Here is a 27724-nt window from a genome sequence, read left to right on the forward strand (position 1 = left end):
TCAAAGCCCTTGCTTTGTTCTCTGTGGGTCTGTGCAGGCAGAGCACACTGTCACAGCTTGTGGCATTGTGCTCTGCAGCTCCCATAGTGATACATAGCCCGGAAATCTTCCGGGCTATGTCACTATGAGCAGTGGAGCTCGTCCCGGAAAATTTCCGGGCGTGCCACTCAAGGGGTTAAACCATTCTTAAAGTCTTGTCTTCTCTGACATTTAAATTAGATAAATATTTTGCAATAAATGGCCCATCTGTCTATTTCCCTATGGAAAGTGGATAAAGCAGTACTCCAAGATTTACTTATCTATTAGCTGCTCACTGTAAATGAAAACACATAGCACAACAATTAAAACAAAATGTCCTGAGGTGGAGACAAAGAAATATCCATCGGATACTAATATCTAGGTCCTCTCTCAGGCAAGTGCAGTGTCCCATAGAGTGACCCCGGACACATGGCATATGCTAAGGAGTTGGGAGGGCAAGATGCTGGCTTGTCACAGCGGCACTTACCACACTCCCTCCCGGAGGGATGCACACAGCCAAGGCCAGGGCAGCGCTGGGCCACTTTCGGACACCCCCAATAAACCTTAGGGCAGGATGCCCAATAAACATTAGAGCAGGTGAAGGGGTTGTCACTGGTGACACCACTGTTTCGGCACCCACCGCCATGAACATCGACGGGGAAATAACTGAGCCACAGACAATGTTATAGTACCTCAGCAACCCGGGAACGGTCAGGGCCTGGAAATAACTTTACTTGGTAACTGCTGCAACAATACAAGGCAAAACAGACAATATTCTGCATGCAGGTAGAGTTAGCAATACATATAGACAGACTTGAAGAGGAGTACCTTCACACAGCGATCCCAGACTTCAGGATGCCTGTGTGTGACAACTGTAGACGCGTACCTTCACTCCACAGAACACAGACTACAGGATTCTGGAGTGTGAACAATTGAAAAGAAGAAGAGTACCACTGCACTCATCCTTGTGTAGTAAAGACTTAAAGGGGTTGTCTCATGAAAGCATGTGGGGTTATGCACTTCTGTATGGCCATATTAATGCACTTTGTAATATACATTGTGCATTAATTATGAGCCATACAGAAGTTATTCACTTACCTGTTCCGTTGCTGGCGACCTCGTCTCCATGGATCCGTCTAAAATCGCCTCTTCTGGCGATTTTAGACGAGCTTGCGCAGTCCGGTCTTCTCCCTTCTGAATGAGGCTGCTCGTGCCGGAGAGCTGCTCCTTGTAGCTCCGCCCCGTCACGTGTGCCGATTCCAGCCAATCAGGAGGCTGGAATCAGCAATGGACCTCACAGTGAAGATCCAGGCGGCCATCTTACTAAGGTAAGTAAGAAGAAGGAAGAAGTCGCCGCAGCGCGGGGATTCGGGTAAGTACTACCCGGTTTTTTTTTTAACACATGCATCGGGTTTGTCTCGCGCCGAACGGGGAACCTATTGAATTAAAAAAAAAAACGTTTCGGCGTGAGACAACCCCTTTAAGGCTGGATCACGCTCTCTCTCAGTGGCTCACAAGATTTCCTTGTGCTCGGGAAATCTCTCTTCCTCCTCCATGCTTCACTACAGTTGGACCTCCTGAATACGACTCCAGAAGACATGGAACTCCTCTTCCCACTGTCAACCACTCACATTTATAACCTCACTCATACCACATGACAGGACATAAATGGTTACATTTACCAGACAGTCAGCTCACACTTTGCAAGCATTACTCTCTCATTTGCTGCAGCTGTGCATTATACATAACAGAATAACAAGGCAGTTTTGCACAGAGAATCTACATAAGACATACATGTATGACATTATGGAGGGGGCCAGGAAAGCATGTACTGGGGCCACTACACAAGAACTGAATCAGATCTATCCTGAGCGGATATCATCGAACGTAAGATCCGGTTGTCCCGCCAACGTTATTATGTACTGAATAACAAGCCATCTACACCTCTAGCGCTTATTACTTCATGTGAATCCGCCTACAAGTCCTTTTTATAAACTATGAACTAAGTAAGGCATAACTACCGTTAACCCACTTACTATAAATTCAGAATTTAGAGACTTCTTATTCAAACTTTACTCACAATCACACTCCTCTCCCCAAAACAATTATCAGCATACCTTCAAAACATTACACTTCCTACATTGCCAGAAACATTCACGGAATACTTAGCTTGGAAAATCACACCTGAGGAAGTGACTAATGCTGTTAAAACACTTAAAACCAACAAACGCCTAGGCCCTGATGGCTTTTCAGCCTCATATTCTAAGAAATTTTACCCAGTCCTTAGCATATACCTTGCTAATTATATTTTGAGTAGAGATGAGCGAGCGTACTTGGCCACGCCCCTTTTTGCCCGAGCACCGCGATTTTCGAGTACTTCCGTACTCGGGCGAAAAGATTTGGGGGGCGCCGTGGGTGAGTGGGGGGTTGCAGTGGGGAGTGAGGGGGATAGGGAGAGAGAGGGCTCCCCCCTGTTCCCTGCTGATACCCCCCACGCCGCCACGCTTCCCCCCGCCCCCCGAATCTTTTCACCCGAGTACTGAAGTACTCGGAAATCGTGGTGCTCGATCGAGTAATTACTCGAAATGAGTATACTCGCTCATCTCTAATTTTGAGCTATTCAAGGAGGGCACCCAGTAGGACATATTTCTCTTTTAGCAGCCGTCTCTATGATTCCCAAACTAGAAAGAGTCACTAGACAAACCAAATTACCGTCCTATCTGCCTCATTAATGTAGACTTAAAACTTCTTACAGCTCTTCCAAAAATGCTCAGAAAAGAACAAGTAGGTTTTGTCCCAGGCCAACAGGCCCCAGACAACATCCGCCACACAACACATCTTAACACATATTTGCTGCTCCCGGGTCTTTCCTCCATGTTGCTCTTACTGGATATATACAAAGCCTTCGATACTCTAAGTTGGTCATATTTATTCTCAGTCCTCGAGCACTGGAAATTTCCTACCGAATTTCTTACATGGCTACAGTTAGGAATTCCACACTTCTCCCAAAACATTTATTCACTACAAAAGGTTTCTATCCAGATATTCCAATCCATCAAGGCACATGACAGGGACCACTGGCAATCAAAATTCGAGAAAACCCAAATATTAAAGGAATTGAGATAGCATCAATTCAATTTATCATAAAATTAACATGTTTGCAGATGATATTCTAATGACTATATCTTCCCCTCACAGAGAAACATGCATCCCCGCGTTTCACTGCGCCATAGTGCAAAAATGACAATGTGTGCAAAAGGTACATGCCAAGGATATCTATATCCCTGGCCTCATAAAACCTCTTAGCGCATGTGTCCATAAGGAAAAGATGGAACAGCGCATATGTCCATTCGCAAAGTGAAAGGTCTGTATCTATGTCCTATAGCAAACAAAAAATTACTATGTATCCAGAGAACTAAGTGTGATTGTTCTCAGTGAGAGAAACCAAGTAATCTTGTAGATATGATACCTTTTATTGGTTAACAAAAATACATGTTGTTACAGCAAGCTTTCGGATCCTCTATCAATCCTTCCTTACACTAAAATGGAACTGGTTTGGATGGGGCACATATATAATACACAAATGCAGAGAGGACACTCCCCTTGATTGAAATACAAATGTTCTCACACAGAAATTTGAGACTGTTTTGCACTCAAAACAACAGACAAACTGAGCTGAGACAAATGCTTAATCAGTCCACTGAACTCAAGAATGTGACAGTTTTTTGATGTGTCTTATCTCTCCTCCAGAGAACTAGACATTATAGTGCATGCACAGAAAAGTATTCCGCAGGCTTCTTGAAACCACTCATGAGAAGATGTCACAACACATACATCCGATCGCAGAAAGAATAGATGTATACCAATAATGTAAATGAGACATAGTAAATGAGAATTGCAATTAGGTAGATCCCAAGTTTTAAGAAACCAACCATTACTATATCGGCCCGACTAAGATTTAGAGAAGCACTTAAACATACCAAAAATATAAAATTATATCAAGTAATATGAATAATACAAACAATAACCAAGTACATTACAGCATTATATACCCCTAAAGGAGCAAATGTGTGCACACAATAACCACCTCAGAAAGGTCTATTATCCATCCATGAAAGGGATAAAAAGATCCAAAGTAGTTGTATCAATAAAGAAATGAGTCCCTCCATAACAGTACAGACCTACCTAGCCCTTTACTAAAGAATACCAAACGCATGCGCACAAGGAATAGTGAGAAAAATCCCAAGATGGCTATATACTTACCTGGAACATCATATAGATAAAATGAGTATATAATATACTGCATGTAGTACAATAATACACAATAGGGAAGTCTGATGAGATGCCAAGATGACAAAAAAAACAAAGTAAAGAAATATAGAATACTGTGCAAATGTTTTGGGCCTCCTGTCCACGAGTGATATTTCACTGCGTTACCCGCAGCGATAATCCGCACGCGGGTAACGCAGTGAACACTTTCCATAGGAAATTTATGGAAAGCGAAATTTATGGAAAGCACAGCCAGATGTACACGAGCGGAAAATCACTCGCGGTTTTTCGCTCGCATCTAAAAATCGTAGCATGCTGCAATTACCTATTAGTAGGCCGCCTGCAGATAGCCCGGTCAGATCCGGCTGCGAGAATTCTCGCAGCGGGACCCGACCCGTGCCCCTGCAGGGACCAGCGCTTACTCACCTGCTTCCATGGCTCCGGCTGTTTGATGTACCGGCTGCCGGCGCATGCGCAGGGCGGAGCCGGCGAGCGAGATTTCTGTGCGGGGCTCTGTGAGCCTTCAAAACAGCATCAGTTCTTCTAACCCCACTTGCACACAGTTCTTGAAGGAACTCAGAAGGATGACAATAAAAACCCAGAAAGAAATACAGATATACAAAGTCCTATTGGGATCAAAACTCCTAAAGTCCTCCATCTCTGAACAATTTATCCATAGCCAATAGGATTGGCCCACTGGAATACCTCTTCTGACATGGTTCTTTTGAAGAAATTGTTCAGAGATAGAGGACCTTAGTAGTTAGTAACGTAATCTAACAATCCAGTTTACAAAACAGGGCTACCAGTAGCGGATTGTTTTATGGGTCTTTAGGTTATCAAGGGATCGGGGAAAGGAGATAACTCCTATCATCACATAAGCAGCGAGATGACAAGTCTTTATGGTTTGACACTAGGTATTAATAGCTGCCAACGTACACGATCCATATTGACACAAAGTTGGCGGATTTTTCAGATGGATCCACGAATCAGAGCTTTGCTGCCTTGGGCTTCTTTATTGACCACAAAACAGGCAACAAACCTAAAAGGATCTTCTTGTGCGTAGCCATTTCATCAGGCCAATTACTAATTTGGGGAGGTGGAATAAACTTGTTGGCTCTTACCAGTGCGGAGGATGCTCTGTGAACATGACAATTAAACTTACAAATCCTATCATTAGGGAAGTCCTTGTTTTGAAGGATTATGTAAATTGCCGAAAGAGGATGTTAAATTGTCTTATTTGCCCATGGTTGAAAGATGTAGAACGGCCTTCACGAGAGTTGTGTAAGCAAATTCAGAATCACACCTCAACCATCTTGTTGGCTTGTAGGGATGAAGAACAAGGAAAGACACCACTGTGGCATCCCACTTCCTCAAATTCCATGGAGGTAAGACATGTGGACTCAGGGTGATGGGGATGGACTCAAAAATGAATTGTAGAGGTGGGAGCCCTACTCCTCTACTTTTACAGCGGGAATCCAGATAGATTTTTCAGCTAAATTCGGTAGCCGCACAAGGAATAATCCAAGATCTGTCATTCACAGTGGGGTTTTTTTTTATGAAGATAGGAATATACTTTATTTATACTCTTTATCTTGTCTCTCTTTTAGGTCGAAGGGTGAATACGTTAAGAATCTTTAAAGAAGTACTTTCTTCTGGTGGTCCGGAGGGTTCATGTTTCACTTACCGTATCTTGAAATTTGTTCATGGACCTGGAAAGGATAGGTCATCAACAGTTGAGTGGGGTCCGTCGCTCAGGACTCCGACCGATCAGCCAATTATGTGCCTGCTGACAGCAGTGGAAGTCTCTGCTCTGACCCCTGTGTAATTGCAGTAGTTAGCAGGCGCACAATCTAATGATCAATCGGGGTCCCAATAAACTATTGATAGGTCATCAATAGCATTTTTCCCAGAAAACCCCTTTAAGGCAAAAAAAATAAAATAAAAATGTCACTAAGGAGTTAACAATACCCAATCCTTTTTCAGTCCAAATCAGAAACAAGGCAGATAGGACTTTGTATATTTACAGTACTGTGCAACATTTTTAGGCAGGTGTGAAAAAATACTGCAAAGTAAGAATGCTTTCAAAAATAGAAGTGTTAGTAGAAATCTAAATTGAATCAATATTTGGTGTGATCACCCTTTGTCTTCATAACAGCATCAATTCTTCTAGGTACACTTGTACAAAGTCAGGGATTGTGTAGGATTATACCAAGAAACAGTCGTTAACTGAAACCGCTGTGTAGGCTTAAAACTGGGTGAGGAACAGCAAAACTGCGATTTGGAAACTTGGTGGGATGCTAGACATGATTGGAATACAAGGCTTGAAGGATACAACTTATTTATAAGAAGCAGACCTAAAAATAGGGAAGGAGGTGTTGTGTTGTATGTTAGGAAAGCATTCATCTCCACAGAGATTCAAGCTTCAGAGCATGGTAGTTCTGTAGAAACTGTTTGGGTAAGAATACAAGGAGAGACCAACACAAAGGACACCATTGTAGGCATTTACTATAGGCCACCAGGACAAGCAGATGTAAAAAGAGCTCATCCATATCAGGATTGCTAAATTCTCAAATGCCAATCGACATAGCCTAGCAACAAGTTGAGTTGTAGTTGAGTTGCTTTTCCTGCATTCTGGTGTCAATGGTCATCATGTAATACTGCACTAAAAGAGTAAGGCTGGGTTCCCACGGGGCGGATTCCCAACGCAAATCCCGCGGTTTGGCCGCAGCAAAAACCGTGGGATTTCCGCTGGGAGAACTGCCGCGGAAAAACCTGCGGTGGCTTTGAAGCGGCCCGGCTGCTCGCTCTTCCACTGGGGCCGGCGCTCCCATAGAGGAGAGCGCGGCCGCAGCGGAAAGAAAAAAAAAGAATGGACATGCTGTGGTCGGCAAAGCCGCGCCGCAGCAGATTTGCTGTCCCGTGTGGACGAGATTTCTGAGAAATCTCGTTCACTTGGCTGGCTTATCCCGGGATTAGCGGCCGCATGCGGATTTGCCGCGACGAAATTCCGCATGGAATTTCCGAGGCAAATCGGCTCCGTGTGAACCCAGCCTAAGAATCCACTGGAAAGAGGTCACAGCAAGTACGTTTATATAGTCTGATGAAAATAGTCACCAATAAGTTCATATCAAATTTTTAACTGTTTGCCCATCCGCAGTAGATCGCTGTAAACTGATGTGGGGTCCTTTTCTGAAGGTGTAATAGCTACATTTATATTATCCTATATGAAGGAAACAGTTAGTTAGTGACCAGGATTGAAAGTAGGGCCATAAACTCATCCTGCATAGAGTGCAAAAATGTCAGAAGTTGGGAAATAACACAGAGCGAATCACTCTCTACTCTCCCACCTTGCTCCCTTGTTATTGAGCTCTTCCTATACTGAACTTTATAGGGTTTAGAGCTCTCCTGAATCGTGCACTTGTGTTCAACACCATGTCCATCTACATTGCAGGCTCTGATATTTTACCTGTCAAAACAATATGGCAGAACTCACTGTAAGTCAATGGGGCCAAGAACATCAGTCTTATTCGTTGGACGGGCTTGGCAGAGCATTTTGAATGGAAGCCACAAAACAAGCAAACCTGGATGTAAAAAGGAACACTTCTGGCAAAAGAGATACTAGTGTAGGGTCAGAAGGAGTTGTAGGACCACAATTGCCTTTGGGTTGACACAAATCTTGCAAGAGGTGTACAGGTATTACCTAGAGGTACAGGACACCTGTAAAATGTTTTATAAGGAACAGTGCATCCCTTACTGTAAGTGAAGGATGATTGAGGTTGCCTGACTGACAAAGGCAGTTAAACAATTAACATCTTCGTAACCAAAAGCATCTTTGCTGATAAGATACCCTGGCTGATAGCTGTTCTAGTAAATTAAAGAGGCATTGCACTGAAGTTCTTATTTTTCTTCTTTTACTAGCCCACCTCCCCCGGTGAACACTATGTTGACAAAAGTATTGGGACATCCACCAATCCTGTGCTGTCAGAAGGGAATAGATAAATCTGGTGTGTGAACATTAGGTATAAAAAGGAGTATCCCAGTACAGTAACCATCAGAATGTCATGAGATGTAGCGTTGAGACATCTAACAGGATACAGTGGTGGGATGTCACCTGGGCAACCAATCAGTACAGGACAGAGATTTTGGACTTCCAAAGTCCACTGTTGGCAATGTTATTCGGAAATGGAAACCATCTGGTATGTGCAGAGCATCCATGTTCAGGGAGACCCCGTAAACTGACAGAATATGGACAGCCAAGTCTAGTACGGACTGTGAAGGCATCGCATCTAGAAATGAGCAAGTATACTCGCTACGGCACATTACTCGAGCGAGTAGTGCCGTAACCGAGTATCTCCCCGCTCGTCTCTAAAGAGTCGGGGAACGGCGTCGGTGACAGGTGAGTTGCGGCGGGGAGTGGGGGTGGGAGAGAGAGATCTTTCCTCCGTTCCTCCCCCCCCCCCCCCGAATCTTTAGAGACAAGCGGGGAGATACTCGACTAAGGCACTACTCGCACGAGTAATGTGCCTTAGCGAGTATACTCGCTCATCTCTAATCGCATCGCATGCGCGCACACAGTCCATTGGAACATCCACTAGCACCAGAACCATTCTTAGGGAACTGCATGTTAAGGGTTACCATGTACAAGCCAAACATCACAACAGTGAATGCAGAGGCGCCTGTGATGGTGCTTGGAGTGTCGTTCTTGGAGTGTGAGTGGAAGCAAGTATTGTGGACAGCGGAGTCACAGTAAAATCATACAATCAGATGGCTGCATCTGCATGTGGCAGTTGCTGGAAGGCGGTTTCTGCACAACTGCATCATCCCAACAGAGAGGTTTGGAGGAGGTTTTGTTATGGTGCAAGGGCGTTTCTGCTGGGAAGGGCTAGGGTCATTGAGGGTGCACTTCTTTATAACCAAAGCCAATGGATACAGAGATATTATGGGCAATGTGGCATTACTTTGGTACAGCTCCGTGCTTCTACCAACATGACCAAGCCCCATGTCATATAGCACACAGTGTTGAAGCTTGGTTTGAGTAGAACGTCTACAAACTTCATTGGACAGGCCAAAGTCTGGATCGCAATGCCATCAAGCATGTTTGGGACGTAGAACACTCTGCATATGTACACGCCCAACACACCCATCATCCCCCCATATCACCATCTTAAGCTCTCCTTAAGAAACAGAGGCAAATCCCTCCACAAATCTATTTGGTGGAAAGCATGCCTATGAGAGTTACTATAGTCATTGAGGCCAAAGCAGCCCAACACCTGATTGAGCAGTGTGAATAAAATAGGATGCTCATAGGAGATGATGAAATTCTAATACTTTTGTCAACATAGAAGAGAATGACCTAAGATAATACTAAAACTCCTGGAGTCGTCCTCAGGTGGGCATATGATCTCAGTTCTGACTAGCTGAGATTTACTTACATTTATGTGCTCTCAAAACTAGTCAGATTTGGAGTCTGTATAATGTGTATATGCCGCTATTACATGGACCCTATCACAGATACTCTTTAGCTGGGGACACAAACACTCCCATCAGTTACCGCTAATGAGCACACAGCCATAATTAAGGAGATCACAGCTCATGATCCCCACTGTATACTTATGGGTCTTTAGCTTTAGAGGACTATAGATTACAGATAGTAATGTCAATGTCCTCCCTGCCTGTAGAGGTGGTATAGGCTTTAGTTGTGCATGTGATGTGTTGATGCATCGTGGGATTGCTAGCACAGAATGGTGAAAGAGAAAGCATGGGCAAATGTCAGCATCAAGATGGTGCCTGATAAGCATCAGACAAGAGGCTGCACAGCATGAAAGCAACTGCAATATACACATAGGAGGACAGACAATCGGGTGCAGGGATGGAAAAAGCACATACGACATATCTGGTTAAAAGCACTTGTTTATTGGTTACAATATCAATTCATGGCAACATATTGGTTTCACTGAGCCACTGTACAAATACAAAGAAAAAAAAAATCAATTGTGGAAAAATATAAACAAAACGTTTATAGCAAGTGATTATTTCACAGGGAAATCTTTTATACAACAGCGACTTTTATAGAGGGAGAGGAAAAAAAAGAAAAAAAAGAAAAGCATGGCACGTCCCTGGTTTTTAATTGGCTTAAAACCTTTAAGACAGTTCTCAATACATACACGATCCAAAAGGCAGTGCAGAATTAATTCAGAATCTGTATTTATAAAGCCTTTTGTCAGCAACACATGAGTAAAAATGTTATAAAATGAATGTGCGAGAGTCGTCCTTCTGTAAAGTGTAGATATATATATATTACAGCAACAAAACGGTTTCCTCAAAAGCAACTAAACCTTGGACTTCTATGGATAGAAAGTGTAAGAACTCACATATTAAAAGATGCTTTTTTCCCCCCTCTTTTCTTCATTCTTTTTTTTGTTGTACCCACTCCCCCACCCCTTCCCCCCCCCCCCCAGAATGGAGAAACACACAGGATTAAGCACCACTATGTAAAGAAAGCAATAAAGGGCCGGACAGATCTAGAACTACTCTCCACTGAAGTCCATGTTAACGCGAACCCTAGCACACTGTGTGGTAGAAGAATCTGTGAGGCACATGTAATGTGTTTATCAGGTTATATCAATCAGTAACACTGTTTGCACATATTACCATACGACACGGCATTAAACATTCGGCATGTATTTTATACAACCAGCAATTGGATAAAAAAATAGAAGAGAGACAAGGCCGATGGCGCCTTGAAACTTAGGAAGAGATTCCACTAGCATGCATGCCAGAGTATGTATACAAGGTGCGCCATTAACCCATGCTTCATTACTTGCACAAATGCGGTCTTCCATTCTGTCACTCAACCGGCGATCTACAAGCTCAGGTGTAAAGTAGTCTGCCGTCACCAAAATGCGGGAATACAGTACTTCAAACTCACAGCGGTAAGCGTCTTTCATTAGAGTATTGGAATGTAATGAAGAGTTTGCAGTTTATACTGCCGGGGGGGAAAGAGTACAATGTATGCATTACGCTGACTACAGGTCCACTCAAGTGGTCTTCTCTATCCTACGAGGAAGAAGCATGTGGCCATTTTTTACCATTTTGGTTTAACTCACAGGTGGATGGGCTTGTAAGACAAATCAAGGCCCAGTGCAGGGAAAATTGGCACAGTCTAGTTATAAACAGCCTGGTAATTGCACAAGGGGCAAGGCAATGTTGCCAAGTTTCACCATGCTTTGTAGCAACGGATACAAGATACAAAGCCATTATCAACAGGCTGTGGTAAAGTGATGTTCATTCACTCCCAAGTGGTCACTTAAAACAAACCAGTTATCTGTATAAGCGGTGGGTCGGCCATGCTGTGGGATAACCCCAGTTCTGCCCATCGATTCACTGCTGTTACCAACTTGGCCCCAGTGACTGGATACATGGCATTCCCATTACAATAGATTCCTTCCACAGAAGAGCGGCCCCAGCTAGGACAGGCATGAGGGCAATGTGAATTACGTGCAGTCTGCAGAGAAGCCGTTCCCATTGTAAAAAGGCGACAAGTAAACAAAAGGCAGGCAAATAAAATACATTACAATTGGCGTTAATACAAAGGGGTAAATTATTGGCACATTGCGAGTTCCCCAAATTTATCGAATGAACATTGTGGTGGGGGTGAAGTAGAAGAATTTGTAGGTGCCAACATCTCACAAGATCAGTATGTGGATAACTTGGTGACCGGGAAGAAGTACAACCTACAGATACTACACATCTGCTACAGTTAGTGTATTAAATGGAGAACTAAGGACATTGAATCATCATGACGGACGTCTCTCGACTAGATCTGACACTTAATCCTGGATCTTCCTATAGTCTGTCTCCTGACGAGAATGCAGTTGATAGCAGAAGCATTGGGTGGATCGCGTTGGCCATCTACTCCAACAATCACCAAGACTGTTAGTTTGTGGTTGGGGGGGGGGGGGGGATTGGCCACCCATGACAAACAGTGGAGTGATACACTCAATGCCAACGCCATTGGCTGCATTCTCTTAGGAGATTTCTACTAAAATAGTTCTCTGGCTATGTTAACTAGCAACATACAAGATCACAGAATCGGATTCCACAGAACTCCCATCATAAAAACACAGATCTTTTTAATAACAGAATCCTTGGAATTTGGGGGCTGCAAGTTTACAAAATGCCAGAATGACGTGTGGTCGGGACTTTGCAGCGTGGTTAAGTGTACTGAGAAATCACAGTTTATATGGGGATACACATTATGTCATGTGCTGAAGTCTGTTTGGTCTCAAAAAAGTAGTGTTCAAAAGGGAACACCCTTATGGTCAAATCTCTTTTCGTTCCTTCAGTCATAAGACAGAAGTGGAGTAAAAAAAATGGGGGGGGGGGGGGGGGGGAGGTTGGAGGGCAGGGAGAGCATAAAATGCTCCTGAACATAAATACTGAATCCCAGTCACAATTTGGTCCTTCATATTGAACTATAAAAATAATACTTGTGCAAAAGTGTCTAGATTGTGATGGTGTAATTTGACTGGTATTTATTGGCACTTTTGAGAAGAAACGTGACAAAAAGGCACAGTGCATCACGACGGTGATCTACAACCTACCATACACTGGTCACCTACCCACGGTACATGCAGCCAATTTCTGGCCTGAATGACTGAATTAGGTGGAATCTCAACAAGTGACTTTCTAAATAAAGTGGTTGCCGCTACCATAATGTAGGAAATAAGTGCACTACAAGTCCCAGTACTGAAGGACAAACTGGTTTGGCACAGGGAAGGTACATGTAAATCGTATTCGGTTATCAAACAGGCCGGCCATGTTCACCTACTGAGACCGATACCTGGAATGTCGGATTGGACTCCATGGCAGGAATCTATAGACTTTGGGGTGTCATTTCTGTGCCGCTAACACAAGACGACGTGACACTACACTGAAGGGGTGTTGGCTGTACAATTATACAATGCATCACAACGTACAACAGTCCAACACAAGGTTCAGAAGTTTGACTTACCTATAGGGCTACAGTATAATATATATCAGTGTTCTCCATCTACAAGTGACAAGAGTCGTGTGTTTCGATAAAAGATACAGACTATCTAGAAAGTAAAGACTTATCGGGGTTTTATGTTTGATTGTGGTCAATTATCAGGGTTGTTAAGAAATTTCAAGTTTTTGTTATTTTTTTCAGTGCAGGTAGAAAAAGTTTAGCAATTTACATTAGTGCATTCAAGTCAGGAACTAGACTAGTAGATTGGATTTTCCTGCATATTTCTTGTACTGCACCATGGCATCAGTACGTAACACTGAAGATTCGCTGTCCCATTATGCCATACAATAAAGAGGGGGGGGGGGGGGGTAGAGTGAGCAAAAGGTTAAAAACTGGCCCGCCTAAACGTGAAGATATACTACAACCGTATGGATACAAACACAAAGCAATGACTTCATTTCATCCACAGCAAGTTCACAAAAAATAAAAATAAAATAAAACGACAATCAAGTATATTTATCACTAAACTATTGTGGCGTTCAAAAAAAGCTACAATTCATATTTCTTTAAATAAAAAAAGGCATTATTTCATATTTCTTTGTTTTTTTTTCTATTTTGTGTATTTTTAACATTTTTTTTTCCTTTTTTTACATACAAACATTACATAATCGGCTGCTATAGTGTGTACATTCAATTATGTACAAAAATAAAAAAAAAAAAAGGAAAAAAAGAAAAAAAAATTTTCAGTACAGACTCAGCAGACTGAGCACAAAACAGAAATCTTTTAACCGTGTGGCTGCTGTAAAGGTCTTATACACAACTGACTTTTCTAGCAGCAAAAGGGTTAAAACAACTTAACCAAACCACAAAATAAAGACTGGCTCCTAGACTCTTGGTCACCATGATCCTGTGTGCTAGCCCCTTAAAATAGTCACCGATGCTCTTTCCCCTTTTATGACGTCACTTGATTTTTACTAGTTTAAAGAAAGCCTTTTTTGTGTAATAATAATCAGTGAATAGAAAAACTTCACCTGCAAATACAAGGTAGAAATGTTATTATTTCACAGCTATAGGCTGCAGCATTGACCTCTCCAGATCTCGGTGGAGAATTTACAAGATCATTTATCTTTGCCCAAGTTAATTCCAGATTCTGAGAAAACTGTCCCAAGACCCTGTAGCTACAGCCATGCCATCATCGGTTACACCTAAACAGCTCACACGGTTATCGTGACCAGCGAGGACTCCTGCGGAGACAGAACAGACACGAGTGAGTTACATGCCATACACCGGGTAATGAGGTCATTAGCAAGCAGCTTCACATGGATACACGGATTAGCTTCAATGGGCTTACATGTGACACACACTACCCTAGCCAAAGTAACTGGACACCTGAGCAAGAATCAAAAAGTAGCAGTTATTTCCTTATCAGATACTTTCCATGGTACACTTTCTATTAACGTCTGATACACATCAGCTGGTATTTCCCTCCATTCTTCCTGCAAAGGTCTGGCAAGTTCTATCAAAGAAGATCCGTTGCTTAGCACAATTGTAGATGGGCCAATGAAAGAACATTTTAGGCCGGCTGCACACAGCTGGATTTGCAATGTAGAATCCAGAGTGAGCGTCCGCCTTAAATACAGCCCATAGCAGGCTATGGAAAAGCATTTTTCATGTCCACGAGTGGAAATGAATTGAGATGTCGCCTAAGTGCGTTGTGCCAACAGTTAATTATGGCTGAGGTTCAGTTACGGATGTTTTACATGGCATGGTCTCGGTCCGTTGGTTGTAATGGCAAGAACCATAACCATGGTGTACCCAGGCATTGTAGACGATAACACTCTGGGAATGGTCAGCAATACTTCAAACAAGACAACACGCCTTGTCACAAATCCAACACTGTTTTAAGAATATGGATATTAAACAGTTGTACTGGCCTTCATAGAGTCCCGACCCTCACCGTACTGAACATATTTGCGAGCAACTATCATCAGGTCAGGAAATCTGAAAAGAATTTGCATGTTTTTCAGAGAGAACTACCCAGAAGTTTGCAGGATGAATGAAGAGAAATACTAGCTGAAGTGTATGATAAAAGGATGCTTCATTAATACCTAACGTCTAATGACATCATATACCTTCTTTGATAGGATAGTGTACAGTGGACATACATATATTTCTCATAAACACAATTTTGACAAAATTTTACATTTTGGGCCAATTATATTTAGTAACCCAAGTCCTTGTGTACGCTGCTTTACTGTATGCACGATGCTGTACATAGGCACCCGACATGCTGTGTGCTGCCATATTATGGATTTAAGAACATGCAAATAATCCATGGGAGCACGCCAAAATGGAGATCTAGTAGAGCACCACAGAAACATAGGTAGGTCTGTACACCTAATCCACGAGGTCTTATTCACACAAGCAAAATCGATTTGCCACATAATGCGTGGCAGAAATTCATGGCCAAGCCTTGGGATTTCTGTAGTGGATTTTCACGTTAAATGCAGCGGATCTGCAACGTGGATTTTTTAATTTTTTGCATAGAGAAGTATAGTATAGCCTTCAGCTGGTAGGCCAGCACACTTACCTGCCCTTTCACCTTTCAAAGTGTCCCACACATTGCAGTTGAAGTCATCATATCCTGCTAGTAACAGGCGCCCGCTCTTTGAGAAAGCTACAGATGTGATTCCGCAGATGATATTGTCATGAGAATACATCATCAACTCCTGGTCTGCACGCAAGTCAAATAGCCGGCAGGTAGCGTCATCAGATCCAGTGGCGAATGCATGTCCATTAGGAAAAAACTAAAGTACAAAAAGTTGCAGAAAATTAATAAGACTCGTCTTTAATGCAACAAGAAATACCGTTCAGGAGATTTTATCTGTTCAGTCGTATGGTTTGCAGGGAGATAAGTGCAGCGTGGCAGCTACTCAACTAGGATAGCCATCAGCTGAATATCTAATGCTTATAGCTATGTTAATGGAAGCAGTTGGCTTGTTGGTTTCTGGTGCTAGGATTTGGCACTAGTTACGGTGGGTATGCTGTACTTTAGGGCACGTCAGCCACCTCCTAATACTTACGCAGACTGCATTGATATCAGAAACATGTCCGGTAAAAGACTGCCTGCACATGCCATCACGGATATCCCACAGCTTAGAGGAAGCATCACAAGCACCGGAGACGAAAGTCCTCATGTCAGGGCTCAGAGACAGACTCATCACATCTCCGGTGTGTCCTGTAAAGGTGGTGGTTTGCTGTCCAGTCTCTATATCCCACAAAGCACTGGAAAAAAATGGCAAATATTTTAGGCGTTTTAGGGAAACTACTGGACACTACTTTTAAAGACTGCTCTATAGGCAATTCTAGAAGTAAGCATCATGACTGTGGACTTGATGCACACCCCAACGATCCCACTAGCTGCTACTCCATTTATTTGCAATGGGACTATAGAGCTAACCAAGCGGCAATTGCTCAGGTATTTCCATTAGTCCCTTTATAATGGCTAGAAAGCCAACCGTGCATGCTGGGCCAGCGCTCATTCACTGCAAGTGGGTGAAGCATACCGGACCCTTATTCTCTAGGCTAAGTGATAACTTGTGATTCTGGTATAATCCCTTTAAATGTCAGGGTTAAACAAGCCGCCTTCCCCCAAACAAAGCTACTTACATTGCAGCACTACATACTCCAGCACCCTTTGCTCAGTTTGGCATTTAGAGCTGAACTGTGTTGAAATTGCCAAGTCACAGATATATCTGTGCATTGGCGAAACTATATGGCTTCAATTGGAATTTTGGGAGAGCGACAACCAACTAGCACAAATCTATTTCATCCACACGTTTCCACCAATTTTACTGCAAAAAGTAAGAGAGACCACCAAGGCCACATTATGGGCACAGCACAAAGAGCCACCCTTGTATCTACTGAGCAAACCTGGACCAGCACTAGATTCTATGGGTGATCCAAGACCAAAATCAGTATAATAGAGGGGGATCTGGGCCTCCCATGTGATAGAAAGGCTTAATATTAAAGGAATGGACCTAAAAACCTTTTCTGTAATTTGAACTTCCATATTTACCAAGTTGTGTCTCCAGAGCTTGTGACGATCTGGTTGTCATCTAGAAAGCGGCAACATGATAGGTATCCTGAAAGTAACAGATACAGAAGGAAAAGCTTAGTAAAATGACAAGTAGATTAGAAGTCTCCCTCCAATGGAGAATTGCACTTCATTTTGAAAAAGGTCTTTTGATAACGGTAACCCAAGGTTGTCTCTCATGGCAAAAAAAAGGCAAAAATAGTCACACACATGGATTCTGCATTGTTTGCAGCATTGTTTCCAGTACCAAAAATGTAATCGTTGCATTCATAAAGGTTTACTAGAACATGGCCGCTGCAGACAAGCACTGGCCTCAGAGGCGCAGACAGACATCACAAGTGACTGATTGCAGTGGTCATGTGGGTGTATGAATTAGGATGGCTTTACATAGTTTGACTGAAGCCCTAAGGCTACATTTATACAGGCGAGAACCTCGCAGGAGTTTTGTGCGTTGCGAGACACGAGCGTTGTTGCAAGGATACCAGTTGCAGCACTTTCCATCTTTGGGCATTCACTCAGAACGCCTCACCCTCGCCCATTCTTTTCCATGGGACCTTTAAAGGCATTGCATGGCACGCGCATGCCGTACGACGTGCATACAAGTGCGACCCTCTGACATGCATAAAAAACAAGCCTGAGTGAGGAGTGCAATCTCACAGAAACAATGCAAGGCATTTTTGAATAAAAACCGCCTGGCACCGGTGCTCGCCCGTGTGAATGAAGCCTCATGGTTGCTTAACAGAGTGAATGTAAGTGATAGCAGTTCTGTGAGGACAGAGCCATCCACAGGGCGATTAGCGGGAATTCATTTGTTAGTCGCTTTGTTTCAGCTCACCTAAAATAAATAGTCACTGGCTGATTCAATAATCTGGTGTAAACAGGCAATCGGTTTCCAATGACTAGCCAATAACTTTGCAGGGAGGTGCGCATTTCAGGGTCTGAAGTTGAACAATTGCTTGTACAAACAAACTGCTTTTACACAAACAACTCGCTGTAGTGACTATTTGCAGTAACTATTCAAACGATAGTCGCCCCATGTAAATCCACCCTTGGGGCCCTTTCACACGAGCGTAGCGATTTTCGGTCGGCCGTTTCACGGCCACAGCACAACTGGAAGTCGAGTGAACGGGCACACAAATCTGCCGTTTGTGCACCCGTTCAGACGGCTCTGGTCCGGCGCATAACCGCCAAGCCTGGAATGCTGTCGGGCAGCTCTGCTAAACTGCATCCTCCTTTCGACCTCCTCGCCGGCTCTTGGCAAGGGAACGGGGTAGGACGGGGTGACAGCTAGGAGTCTATGGGAGCCACCGTTGTATTCCAGCCAGAAGATAGTTTCTGAACTATTTTTCGTGGCTGGTGTAAAAGCGCCCGGCCGAAATATGCACCATATGCGCCCTCTTGGCCTGGCTGGGCGCTCTTACACCACGGGACTATGCCCATCTGAACCGATGCATTGTAAACCAATACATCGGATGGGCAAAGTATAATGGCCGGGCGCGGAAGTGAGGCTGATATATGTTCATGTGAATGAAGCCTCAGTCACTGCAATAAAATCGAAAACTGGTGGGGCACCCCAAGTATCAGGTTAGAAGTGTAATTTTCTAATGTTTCATTTCGTTACATTTCGTCTCCTTAGTCTAATTATTTCAAATTCCGGAAAACCTGTTTTACATATCAGCTGGTTGGGCACAACTGATTTCATAGCAGAGGTTGACACAACGGACGACAAAGGTTGGGCACTTGTGCACAGCGCCAGTGACCATGACAGAAAAATGCTGCATATTATATTTCAGTGTCAAGCATTATGACTGATGCCACTGGACACGAAACCATACCCACAAGAAACTAGAGAATCAGTTCTGACTTCAGTTTCCCTCTGGCGCATTACAAAAACGATAAGAGAATGCAATGCATAAAAAGACCTAAAACAAAAACCTTGTGAAATAAGTTAAGAGGTCGGCTCATGGTCACGGAATTAATAAGCATGCCACAGACCAACACATGGAAAATCCTCGCAAACAAGAAGAGTGGATCAAGAGCACAGCGGACTTATCCTTGCGGCGCATGAGAGACTATTTGGGATATGTTTGAAGATGTTTACGTAACAATACAAGACACTTAGACGATGAAAATTCAATTAAAAAAAAAAAAAAAAAAAAAGGGAGGAGGTCGGCTATGCGTTTACTACTTACACCACACCGTAGCTTGTAGCATACAATATCTCAAGTCAGACAATCTCTGTATTGCATCTCCCTCTGTTGGTTACAGCTCCAGATTACCAGTGTCACATAGCAACCATGTGAGGGTCATCCCTGTCATGCACATCCTGTATTAACCCCTTAAGGACGCTGCCCTTCGCTCCCCTCTTAAAAAAAATAAAAAAATCATAAACTCATTTATCCATCAATGTAGAGGTCTGTGGAGGGCTTTTTCTGGGTTATGGCCTGTAGTTTCTATCAGTACCATTTTGGAGTACACATACATGACTGATGACCCAAAAAAAAAATTAAATAAATAAAATTTATAATCTATAATTTTTCAGACGCCATTCACTGTGCGGCGTAGATAATGTGCTACTTTAATAGATCGTACTTTTATGGGCGCAGACACGTTTTTTTGTTTTTTTTTTAAATTCATGTTTTTTTGTTATAAATATGGCAAAAGAGTTTGTCTAGTTTTTTTAAGCCCCCATAGTGTGGTTTCATTGCTCCTGCAGTATGATGTTGTATCATAGTGTTACATGATACCGCATTCTGACAGGCAATCAAGCCACACCATAAGCATCATGTAATACTATGATCCTACATCATACTGCAGAAGCAATCAAACCACACTATGGGGGCTATTAACACAAGACAAACAACAACCCCCCCCCCCCCCCCCCCCCCCTTGCCATGATTATAAGTAGAGATGAGCGAACGTACTCGGATAAGCACTACTCGTCCGAGTAATGTGCTTTATCCGAGTACCTCTCTGCTCGTCCTTAAAGATTCGGGGAGCGCCGCGGAGCGGGGAGCTGCAGGGGAGAGCGGGGAGGAACGGAGGGGAGATCTTTCTCTCCTTCTCTCCCGCCCGCTCTGCCCCGCTCCGACTCACCTGTCAGCAGCGGAGCGCCCCGAATCTTTCAGGACGAGCGGAGAGATACTCGGATAAAGCACATTACTCGGACGAGTAGTGCTTATCCGAGTACGTTCGCTCATCTCTAATTATAATCAATCTGCAACAGCTGCCTTGGGGCCTTTCAGAATTCTCCCAGGCTTCCATTGCAACTGCACAGCTCCCCACAATCTCACTGCACACCCCCGAGCATCGATGCGGGAATTAAAAGGCCGCTGTCAAAATTGACGGCAGCATTTAAGTGGGTTAACCGGTGTGATGAATGGCGGTGCTGATCACAGCTGTCGCGGGCGGGTGTTGGCTGTAAGAAACAGACGGCACCCGCCATGCATCAACCCCCAACCCCCCTCCATACATACCCTGAACCTCTATGACATAAAACGTACGTCCTGGAGCGTTAAAGGGTTAAGCTGCCACTGCATTAGAATACATGGTCATGGCCCTTACCTGTGTGCCCGGGGAGCTCTCGACTCACTCGCACATTTCCTTCTCTGGTTTTCAAATTGTAAATTGAGCAGATATTGTCTAATCCTCCACAAGCTACGTAGTTTCCAGATGGCGCATAAGCACAAGTCATCACCCAAGAGGACCGCAGAGGAATGGCATGCATCTGCAGGAAACAAGAACGCAGTTACCATGCAAAAAAGTCAGCGGCTGGTCAGAAATTAATTATTCTTTATCAGACCAAAAAAAAAAAAAAAAACAGAAGTTGTAAACCTAATCAAATCTTCCTTATTTTAGGGATCAATGGGTTCCCGGCAGTCAGACCCTCAACACTGCTAAATGATAATCTTAAAGGGATTGTCCCGCGCCGAAACGGGTTGTTTTTTTTTTTTAAACCCCCCCCCCCCCGTTCGGCGCGAGACAACCCCGATGCAGGGGTTAAAAAAAACCACCCGCACAGCGCTTACCTGAATCCCGGCGGTCCGGCGTCTTCATACTCACCTGCTGAAGATGGCCGCCGGGATCCTCTGTCTTCATGGACCGCAGGGCTTCTGTGCGGTCCATTGCCGATTCCAGCCTCCTGATTGGCTGGAATCGGCACGTGACGGGGCGGAGCTACACAGAGCCCCATTCAGAAAAGAAGAAGACCAGGACTGCGCAAGCGCGGCTAATTTGGCCATCGGAGGGCGAAAATTAGTCGGCACCATGGAGACGAGGACGCCAGCAACGGAGCAGGTAAGTATAAAACTTTTTATAACTTCTGTATGGCTCATAATTAATGCACAATGTACATTACAAAGTGCATTATTATGGCCATACAGAAGTGTATAGACCCACTTGCTGCCGCGGGACAACCCCTTTAAGTCAATATCTACAGTAGTTGTAAGACATATTACTGCTGGTAAATAGTATTACATAGTGATGTACTAATCAAAAAATTACATATACCCCTGTTTCCCTTTTGCTCTAAAATATTTAACTTTTTCCATGTATAGCTGCTTGCACTATTTAAATAAAATTTTATAATTAACTGACTATGGCTTATTTTTGGAGTAGGGCTTATATTTCAAGTATCCTCAAAAACCCATAAAAATCATGCTAAGGCTTATTTTCAGGGCAGGTCTTATTTTCAAGGAAACATACCTACACATTATGGATGTCCTCCATATACAGGAATGAAACAAATGACTCCTAGGAAAGCACATGCATCCAGCTACATAAACATAGGTGAAGGAACATGATCTTCGTTAGCAGTTAGCCATAAAACAAACCGCTGTTCGGCCCAAAGGCATTGTCTCCTGAGGGTCAAATGAAAAAACCCTCCTGGAAATATCACTTTATTGCAAATTTTGAATCTGTTATTTGGATATATTTGGCGCATAAGTCAGTCATCTCAAGTGCATTTAACCCCTTAGGAGACACAGCTAATTTTAGCCTTAAATTAAGAGACAGCAGGTAGTTTTTCCTTGGGCGTTCCAGAGGTCATAACTTTGATTTTTTTCGTTAATATATTTTTATCAGACCTTCTGGTTTTTATAGTACGCAATTTTGGTTACATATAATGTATTGAGTATTTGTATTGCTTTTGGGGGGGGGGGGGGGGGGGGGGGGGGAGTAATTCCAGGAGCACTGAGATGCGCGCTAGGGCCTCAGATTGGCTGCAGCAGTCACATGCTTCCGTCTGCAGCCAATCATCTACCAGGAAGTCACTGCTGCTGCCACTACTGGCTGTCATCTGCTTCCAGTAGCAAGTATACCTTGGTTTGCCATTTTAGGCAGGGCCCAGCTTTAATTTGGCAACTTAAAATTTAGCTCCTACATTTTTCAGCTTAGGAACGACCCAAAAGGCGTCCCAGGAAATGGAGTTTACCCTGGAGCACAGAGCAAATATATTGATCATGAAGCGACAACAGTAGTAATAGAATGCACAGAGGAGATCAGAAAGAGAATTACCTTATTTGTTGTATAACTGTCCCAAATAATTAATTTCCCATCTTGAGATGCGCTCACTAATAGCCTAGGGAAATACAAGAACAAGTAAGAAAATAGGACAAGTAATGTTAGCATTTAATACCAAAATGTAGCTACTCCAAAAAAGTCAGCACTGCTTCATCTGCAAGTGGCTAAAGAGGCATAGTCCCACTTCTACCAGTGTGTGCCATACATCGCTCAGTGGTCAAGATTGGTATGGCAGGCTGAATCTTAATAAAATGAATAGAACTCAGCTTGCAGTACCAACCTGCCAACTGTGCAATGTACCGCGCTGTCCGCTTCCTGCAGTATAACACCTAGAAGCCCTTTAATATCAAGTCCTTGTCAGTGTTCCCCAAGAGAAGTCACAAGGCAAGCATCCTGCTTTGAATGGGTGCAGATGCCATTTCAATATTACAGGAATAGCAGAATATCACTAGCCGCAATATAAACAACACATACCTTGAATCCGAACCCCAGTGCATGGCATAAATTTTAGCTAAGTGACCTCGCAATGTGCGCCGAGTTCGCATTTGGATTCGACCTACAGAGTCCAGACTGGTTGTAATCTATTGTGGTAAGGAAAAAAAAAATAGTTACATCAGAAAAGGGGAAGGAAGTTGTCAGAAGTACATTCACATAGAACACAAGTCATAGTGTACCTGAACAAGAGTTGTGTCGCTGCATGCTTTCCGAGCGTCCTAAGAGGGAAAAGAGGCAAAAAAAATAAACAAATTGCGTCATTTCAACATGTCAAAAACTATTCCAAATTACTTAAATGGCTAAAGTAGAAGTTAGTCATTCTCTGCGTATGTGGTAGACCAAATACTAGATTACATGTCATACTACAGTCCAAACATACATCCTGCAGGTCACCACAACCAGCTGCTAACTAAGGGTGGCTTCACACTTGCGATATCACTAAGTTTCTTTAATGCAAATGTCAATAGGACTTTCTAATTTTAAAAATGCATCACACACAAAAAACGAAAGAAAAAAGAAAAAAAAAATGTAGTTCTTTATGATTTTTTGTGCAATGCACTTTTAACATTAGAAAGTCCTATTGACACTTGCCTTTTTTTTTTTTTTTTCCCCCGCAAGTGTGCAGGCACCCTAAATAGGAGTGATTTGATTGATCAGAACATACCAGCAAGTAAGGGGTCTTATAATATACAATGTACATGATTCCAGTTTACTGTACAAGATTGAATGCTACTCTAAAGCTAAATTGAATGATGCCGAATATGTTAGAGTTTTTCCGATGGACAGTGATCCTAAGGTCAGACCCAAAAATAGGCCAATCCAAAAAGGATAGGCCAGTAAAGGTTTAAAGGGGACCTTTGAGAAGGGGGTGGAGCGATTGGTAGAGTTAGATCCGGCAGAACAGTTAATAAGGATACATGCATTTTAAAAATAACCAAAAACCTCTAGAAAGTATGGCGACTAAGGCTAGAAGTCTGACCAATAAGGTTGATGAACTGGAAGTAATAATGTCTGAGGAAAACTTTGACATAATGGGAATAACTGAGACCTGGCTAGATGAAAGCTGTGAGTGGGCAGTGAACTTACAGGGTTACAGTTTGTTCAGAAAGGATAAAAAAAAACAAAAAAAAAAAACAGAAAGGGCAAGGGGTTTTGTCTTTATGTAAAGTCCTGTTTAAATCCCACATTATGGGAAGATATATGGGAGGGGGGGGGGGGGGGGTGTTAAACAGATGGAGTATCTATGGGTAGAGATACCTGGAAGGAAAAGCCATAAAACCCTCATTTGGGTTTTCTATAGCAGCAAAAATCACTATTCTAATTAAGGAGCTCTGTCTGGCGCTTTTCGGCTCTATCCTGAGACAAAGCCATTCGGCTGCAGCGATTCCCTTTTCCTGCTCTCCGAAAAAAAGAGCAGGAATGCGGAACCCCGAGCGCAGATGTGAAACCATCCTTAGAGATGTAATTAACCTTATTGACTGGGACAATGGCCTCAAAAATAAGAGTACAGATAGTAAATGGGAATTTTCTAAAACCATCTTCCATACTTACTGTGAGAGGTTCATGCTTTACAGGAATACAAGGGTTAGAAATACAAGTAAACCAATGTGGCTTTCAATAAAGATGTAAAAGGGGCAATAAACAAATAGAAAGTATTAAAACTACTAAACCAAGAAGGCAGCGAAGAAACACTAAAGTTGAAAGGGGAAAAAAAAAAAAGCAGCAAAGATGGAGACAGAGCAGCACATTAAGGGCTCATGTCCACGGGGAAAAGAAGAATTAAAATCCGCAGCGGATTTTAACTCTTCTCCCGCGCGCGGATCCGCACCCCATAGGGATGCATTGACCACCCGCGGGTAGATAAATACCCGCGGATCGTCAATAAAAGTGATTTTAAAAAAAATGGAGCATGAAAAAATCCGGACCATGCTCCATTTTCATGCGGGTCTCCCGCGGGGACGGCTCCCACGGGCTTCTATTGAAGCCTATGGAAGCCGTCCGGATCCGCGGGACACAAAAATCATATTTTACTTACCCGCTCCGTTTCTTCTCTTCGGCGCCGCGCCATCCTCTCTCAGCCGCGGCCGGATCATTTTGCTTCGGCCCGGCGCATGCGCGGGGCACGTCACCGACGTCATCGTGCACATCCGCCGAGCCGAAGAATGAAGATCCGGCCGCGACGAGAGAAGATGACGCCGCCGCGAAGAGAAGAAACGGAGCGGATCGGAGGTAAGTTTATTCTCATTTATTCTCCTTTTCGGCGCTCATGTCCGCGGGGCAGGAGGGACCCGCTGCAGATTCTACATGTAGAATCCGTAGCGGGCCCGATTTTCCCCGTGGACATGAGGCCTAAAGGGGTCTTATGGGGCTGGTCACCGGGAACCTGCTGGTCGTCTGCCCCCCTGGCAGCTGTAACGCGTCGTCCACTGATTGGCCTGGCCACTTCTAACCTCTACACTATTTTTGGTGACTGAGATTTTAGAACTTTTTGGGGTCATAGATTCTGAAAGTGAAATCAGTTTTTCTCCATCAAGTCTGCTTATAAAAAGATATGCCTTATGTCCATATAAGTGTATAGATGTTGCATTATACATGTAATGACTGCCAATCAAAAGCTGAAGGTACAAAAGATAAATCCCAGGAAGACTACGACACGTATAAAACATTTCTTCATTTGGACATGCGGATGAAACTACAGTTTTATAATTTCCTGCGAAAAGATAGAGGTTTCTGAACTTTCGCGCTGGATGTTTTTACTAGTAGTCCGCCATCAAATGCGCGTCCCACCGTCCGCAGCCCCGTTCTTCCACGCGTCCCACCGTCCGCAGCCCCGTTCTTCCACGCGTCCCACCGTCCGCAGCCCCGTTCTTCCACGCGTCCCACCGTCCGCAGCCCCGTTCTTCCACGCGTCCCACCGTCCGCAGCCCCGTTCTTCCACGCGTCCCACCGTCCGCAGCCCCGTTCTTCCACGCGTCCCACCGTCCGCAGCCCCGTTCTTCCACGCGTCCCACCGTCCGCAGCCCCGTTCTTCCACGCGTCCCACCGTCCGCAGCCCCGTTCTTCCATGGGCTTTTTCCTCGTGAAATCATTCAACCAGTTCATTACTTACATCAACAAGACAATCTGGAAATCCATTCAAAATGACTGCAGGTCCTGCAATCCGATGCTCATGTTACACCCAAGTGTTCAGAACCAGTAGTGAGCGTATTCTCCACATGTTCACTGGAATTAGCGGCCTTATAGTTCCCAAGGAAATGCTTTACAGCCATACAAAACAACGACCACATAGGGGCCTCAAAGTTGTCCAGTGAAACTTGGAGAAGCCGGTCTTTCATGAGTTCCTGGATTTGTGGTCCTTCGAATTTACCTGCTTTTAGCTTCTCCGTGCTCAGCACAGGAAATGGTCTACATTTGTGGCCAAAACATATTCCATTTCTCTTCAATGTCTTTACAAATTGTTTCATCAACCCAAGTGTGATATGCAGTGGTGGCAATATGTACCATATATACTAATAGTAAGCTACTGCTGGCAGGAAAATATACATAACAAAATAGATAATGACATCAGGAATATCTCAAAAACTAGAGCTTCTAGGACAAAATGGAATCAGGGGCACAAAAATGCCCAGAATAAGGTCTAGCATTCCATGCACCATGAAAAAAAGATTTATTTTTTTTATCTCCTAGTGTTATATAACTAGTAAAAAGATTAATATTGAAAGTGTTAGCCCTTTAAAAAATAATGTAGGAAAAATTGTAGAGGGTGATGAGAAGACAGCAAATCTATTAGTTTTTTTTTCCAATGTAGTCACTCAGGAAAATGAAAGGTCAGGTGAAATTCACAGTTTTTCACTCTGGCCACTAAGCATAATAGACAATCTTCATGTACAATACAAGTCACTCTTGGGCAGTCCCTTTTATCCTCATCATCGCAGGATTATAATGAAAGGTAATATTAAAGAACAAAAAAAAAATTGATATACAAGTATAACACCACAAATACTTGATTTATTCACTCATTTTTGATGATGATGCAGTTCTTCTAAAAGCATCATCCAAGACTAGGATATTTCCCCCTCTATGGCAGAAGCCTGTAATATATCAGTAAGAAATTGAACTGATGAATAGTCCAGTTAAAGTGTCAACTATTCTATGGGTGCAGTGACTCCCTTCTGCTGGCTCTGAGCCAGGCCCTTGTACACACAGACAGAAGAGGACTTACTCGGATCTGATTCCGCAGCTGCTCTGCTTCTTGTCGTAACTGTTCCAGTTCACTCATCTTGAAAGCCTGGAACGATTACACACCTTGGCCACAAACAGCAAGAACAGATCTAGGA

At 43.5% G+C, this 27724-nt stretch overlaps 1 protein-coding gene across 5 annotated transcripts in view; it reads right to left on the bottom strand.

Annotated features, from left to right (window-relative positions):
- Positions 1-12677: 12677 nt before the first annotated feature.
- GNB4 (G protein subunit beta 4) overlaps positions 12678-27724 on the bottom strand; it is a 96261-nt gene continuing 81214 nt past the window's right edge. For all 5 annotated transcript variants that reach the window (XM_066601484.1, XM_066601491.1, XM_066601500.1 and 2 more), the window contains 9 exons: positions 27610-27718; positions 23567-23605; positions 23367-23473; positions 22887-22950; positions 20937-21099; positions 17355-17421; positions 16360-16561; positions 15867-16083; positions 12678-14520 (listed from right to left, as the gene is read on the bottom strand). In XM_066601484.1, the coding sequence (XP_066457581.1) occupies positions 14414-14520; positions 15867-16083; positions 16360-16561; positions 17355-17421; positions 20937-21099; positions 22887-22950; positions 23367-23473; positions 23567-23605; positions 27610-27666 (1023 nt within the window). In that variant the 5' untranslated portion in view covers positions 27667-27718 and the 3' untranslated portion in view covers positions 12678-14413. The remainder of the gene's footprint in view (positions 14521-15866; positions 16084-16359; positions 16562-17354; positions 17422-20936; positions 21100-22886; positions 22951-23366; positions 23474-23566; positions 23606-27609; positions 27719-27724) is intronic.

This window comes from Eleutherodactylus coqui, chromosome 1 (assembly GCF_035609145.1).
Source record: "Eleutherodactylus coqui strain aEleCoq1 chromosome 1, aEleCoq1.hap1, whole genome shotgun sequence".
In the NCBI taxonomy this organism is placed as follows: Eukaryota; Metazoa; Chordata; class Amphibia; order Anura; family Eleutherodactylidae; genus Eleutherodactylus; species Eleutherodactylus coqui.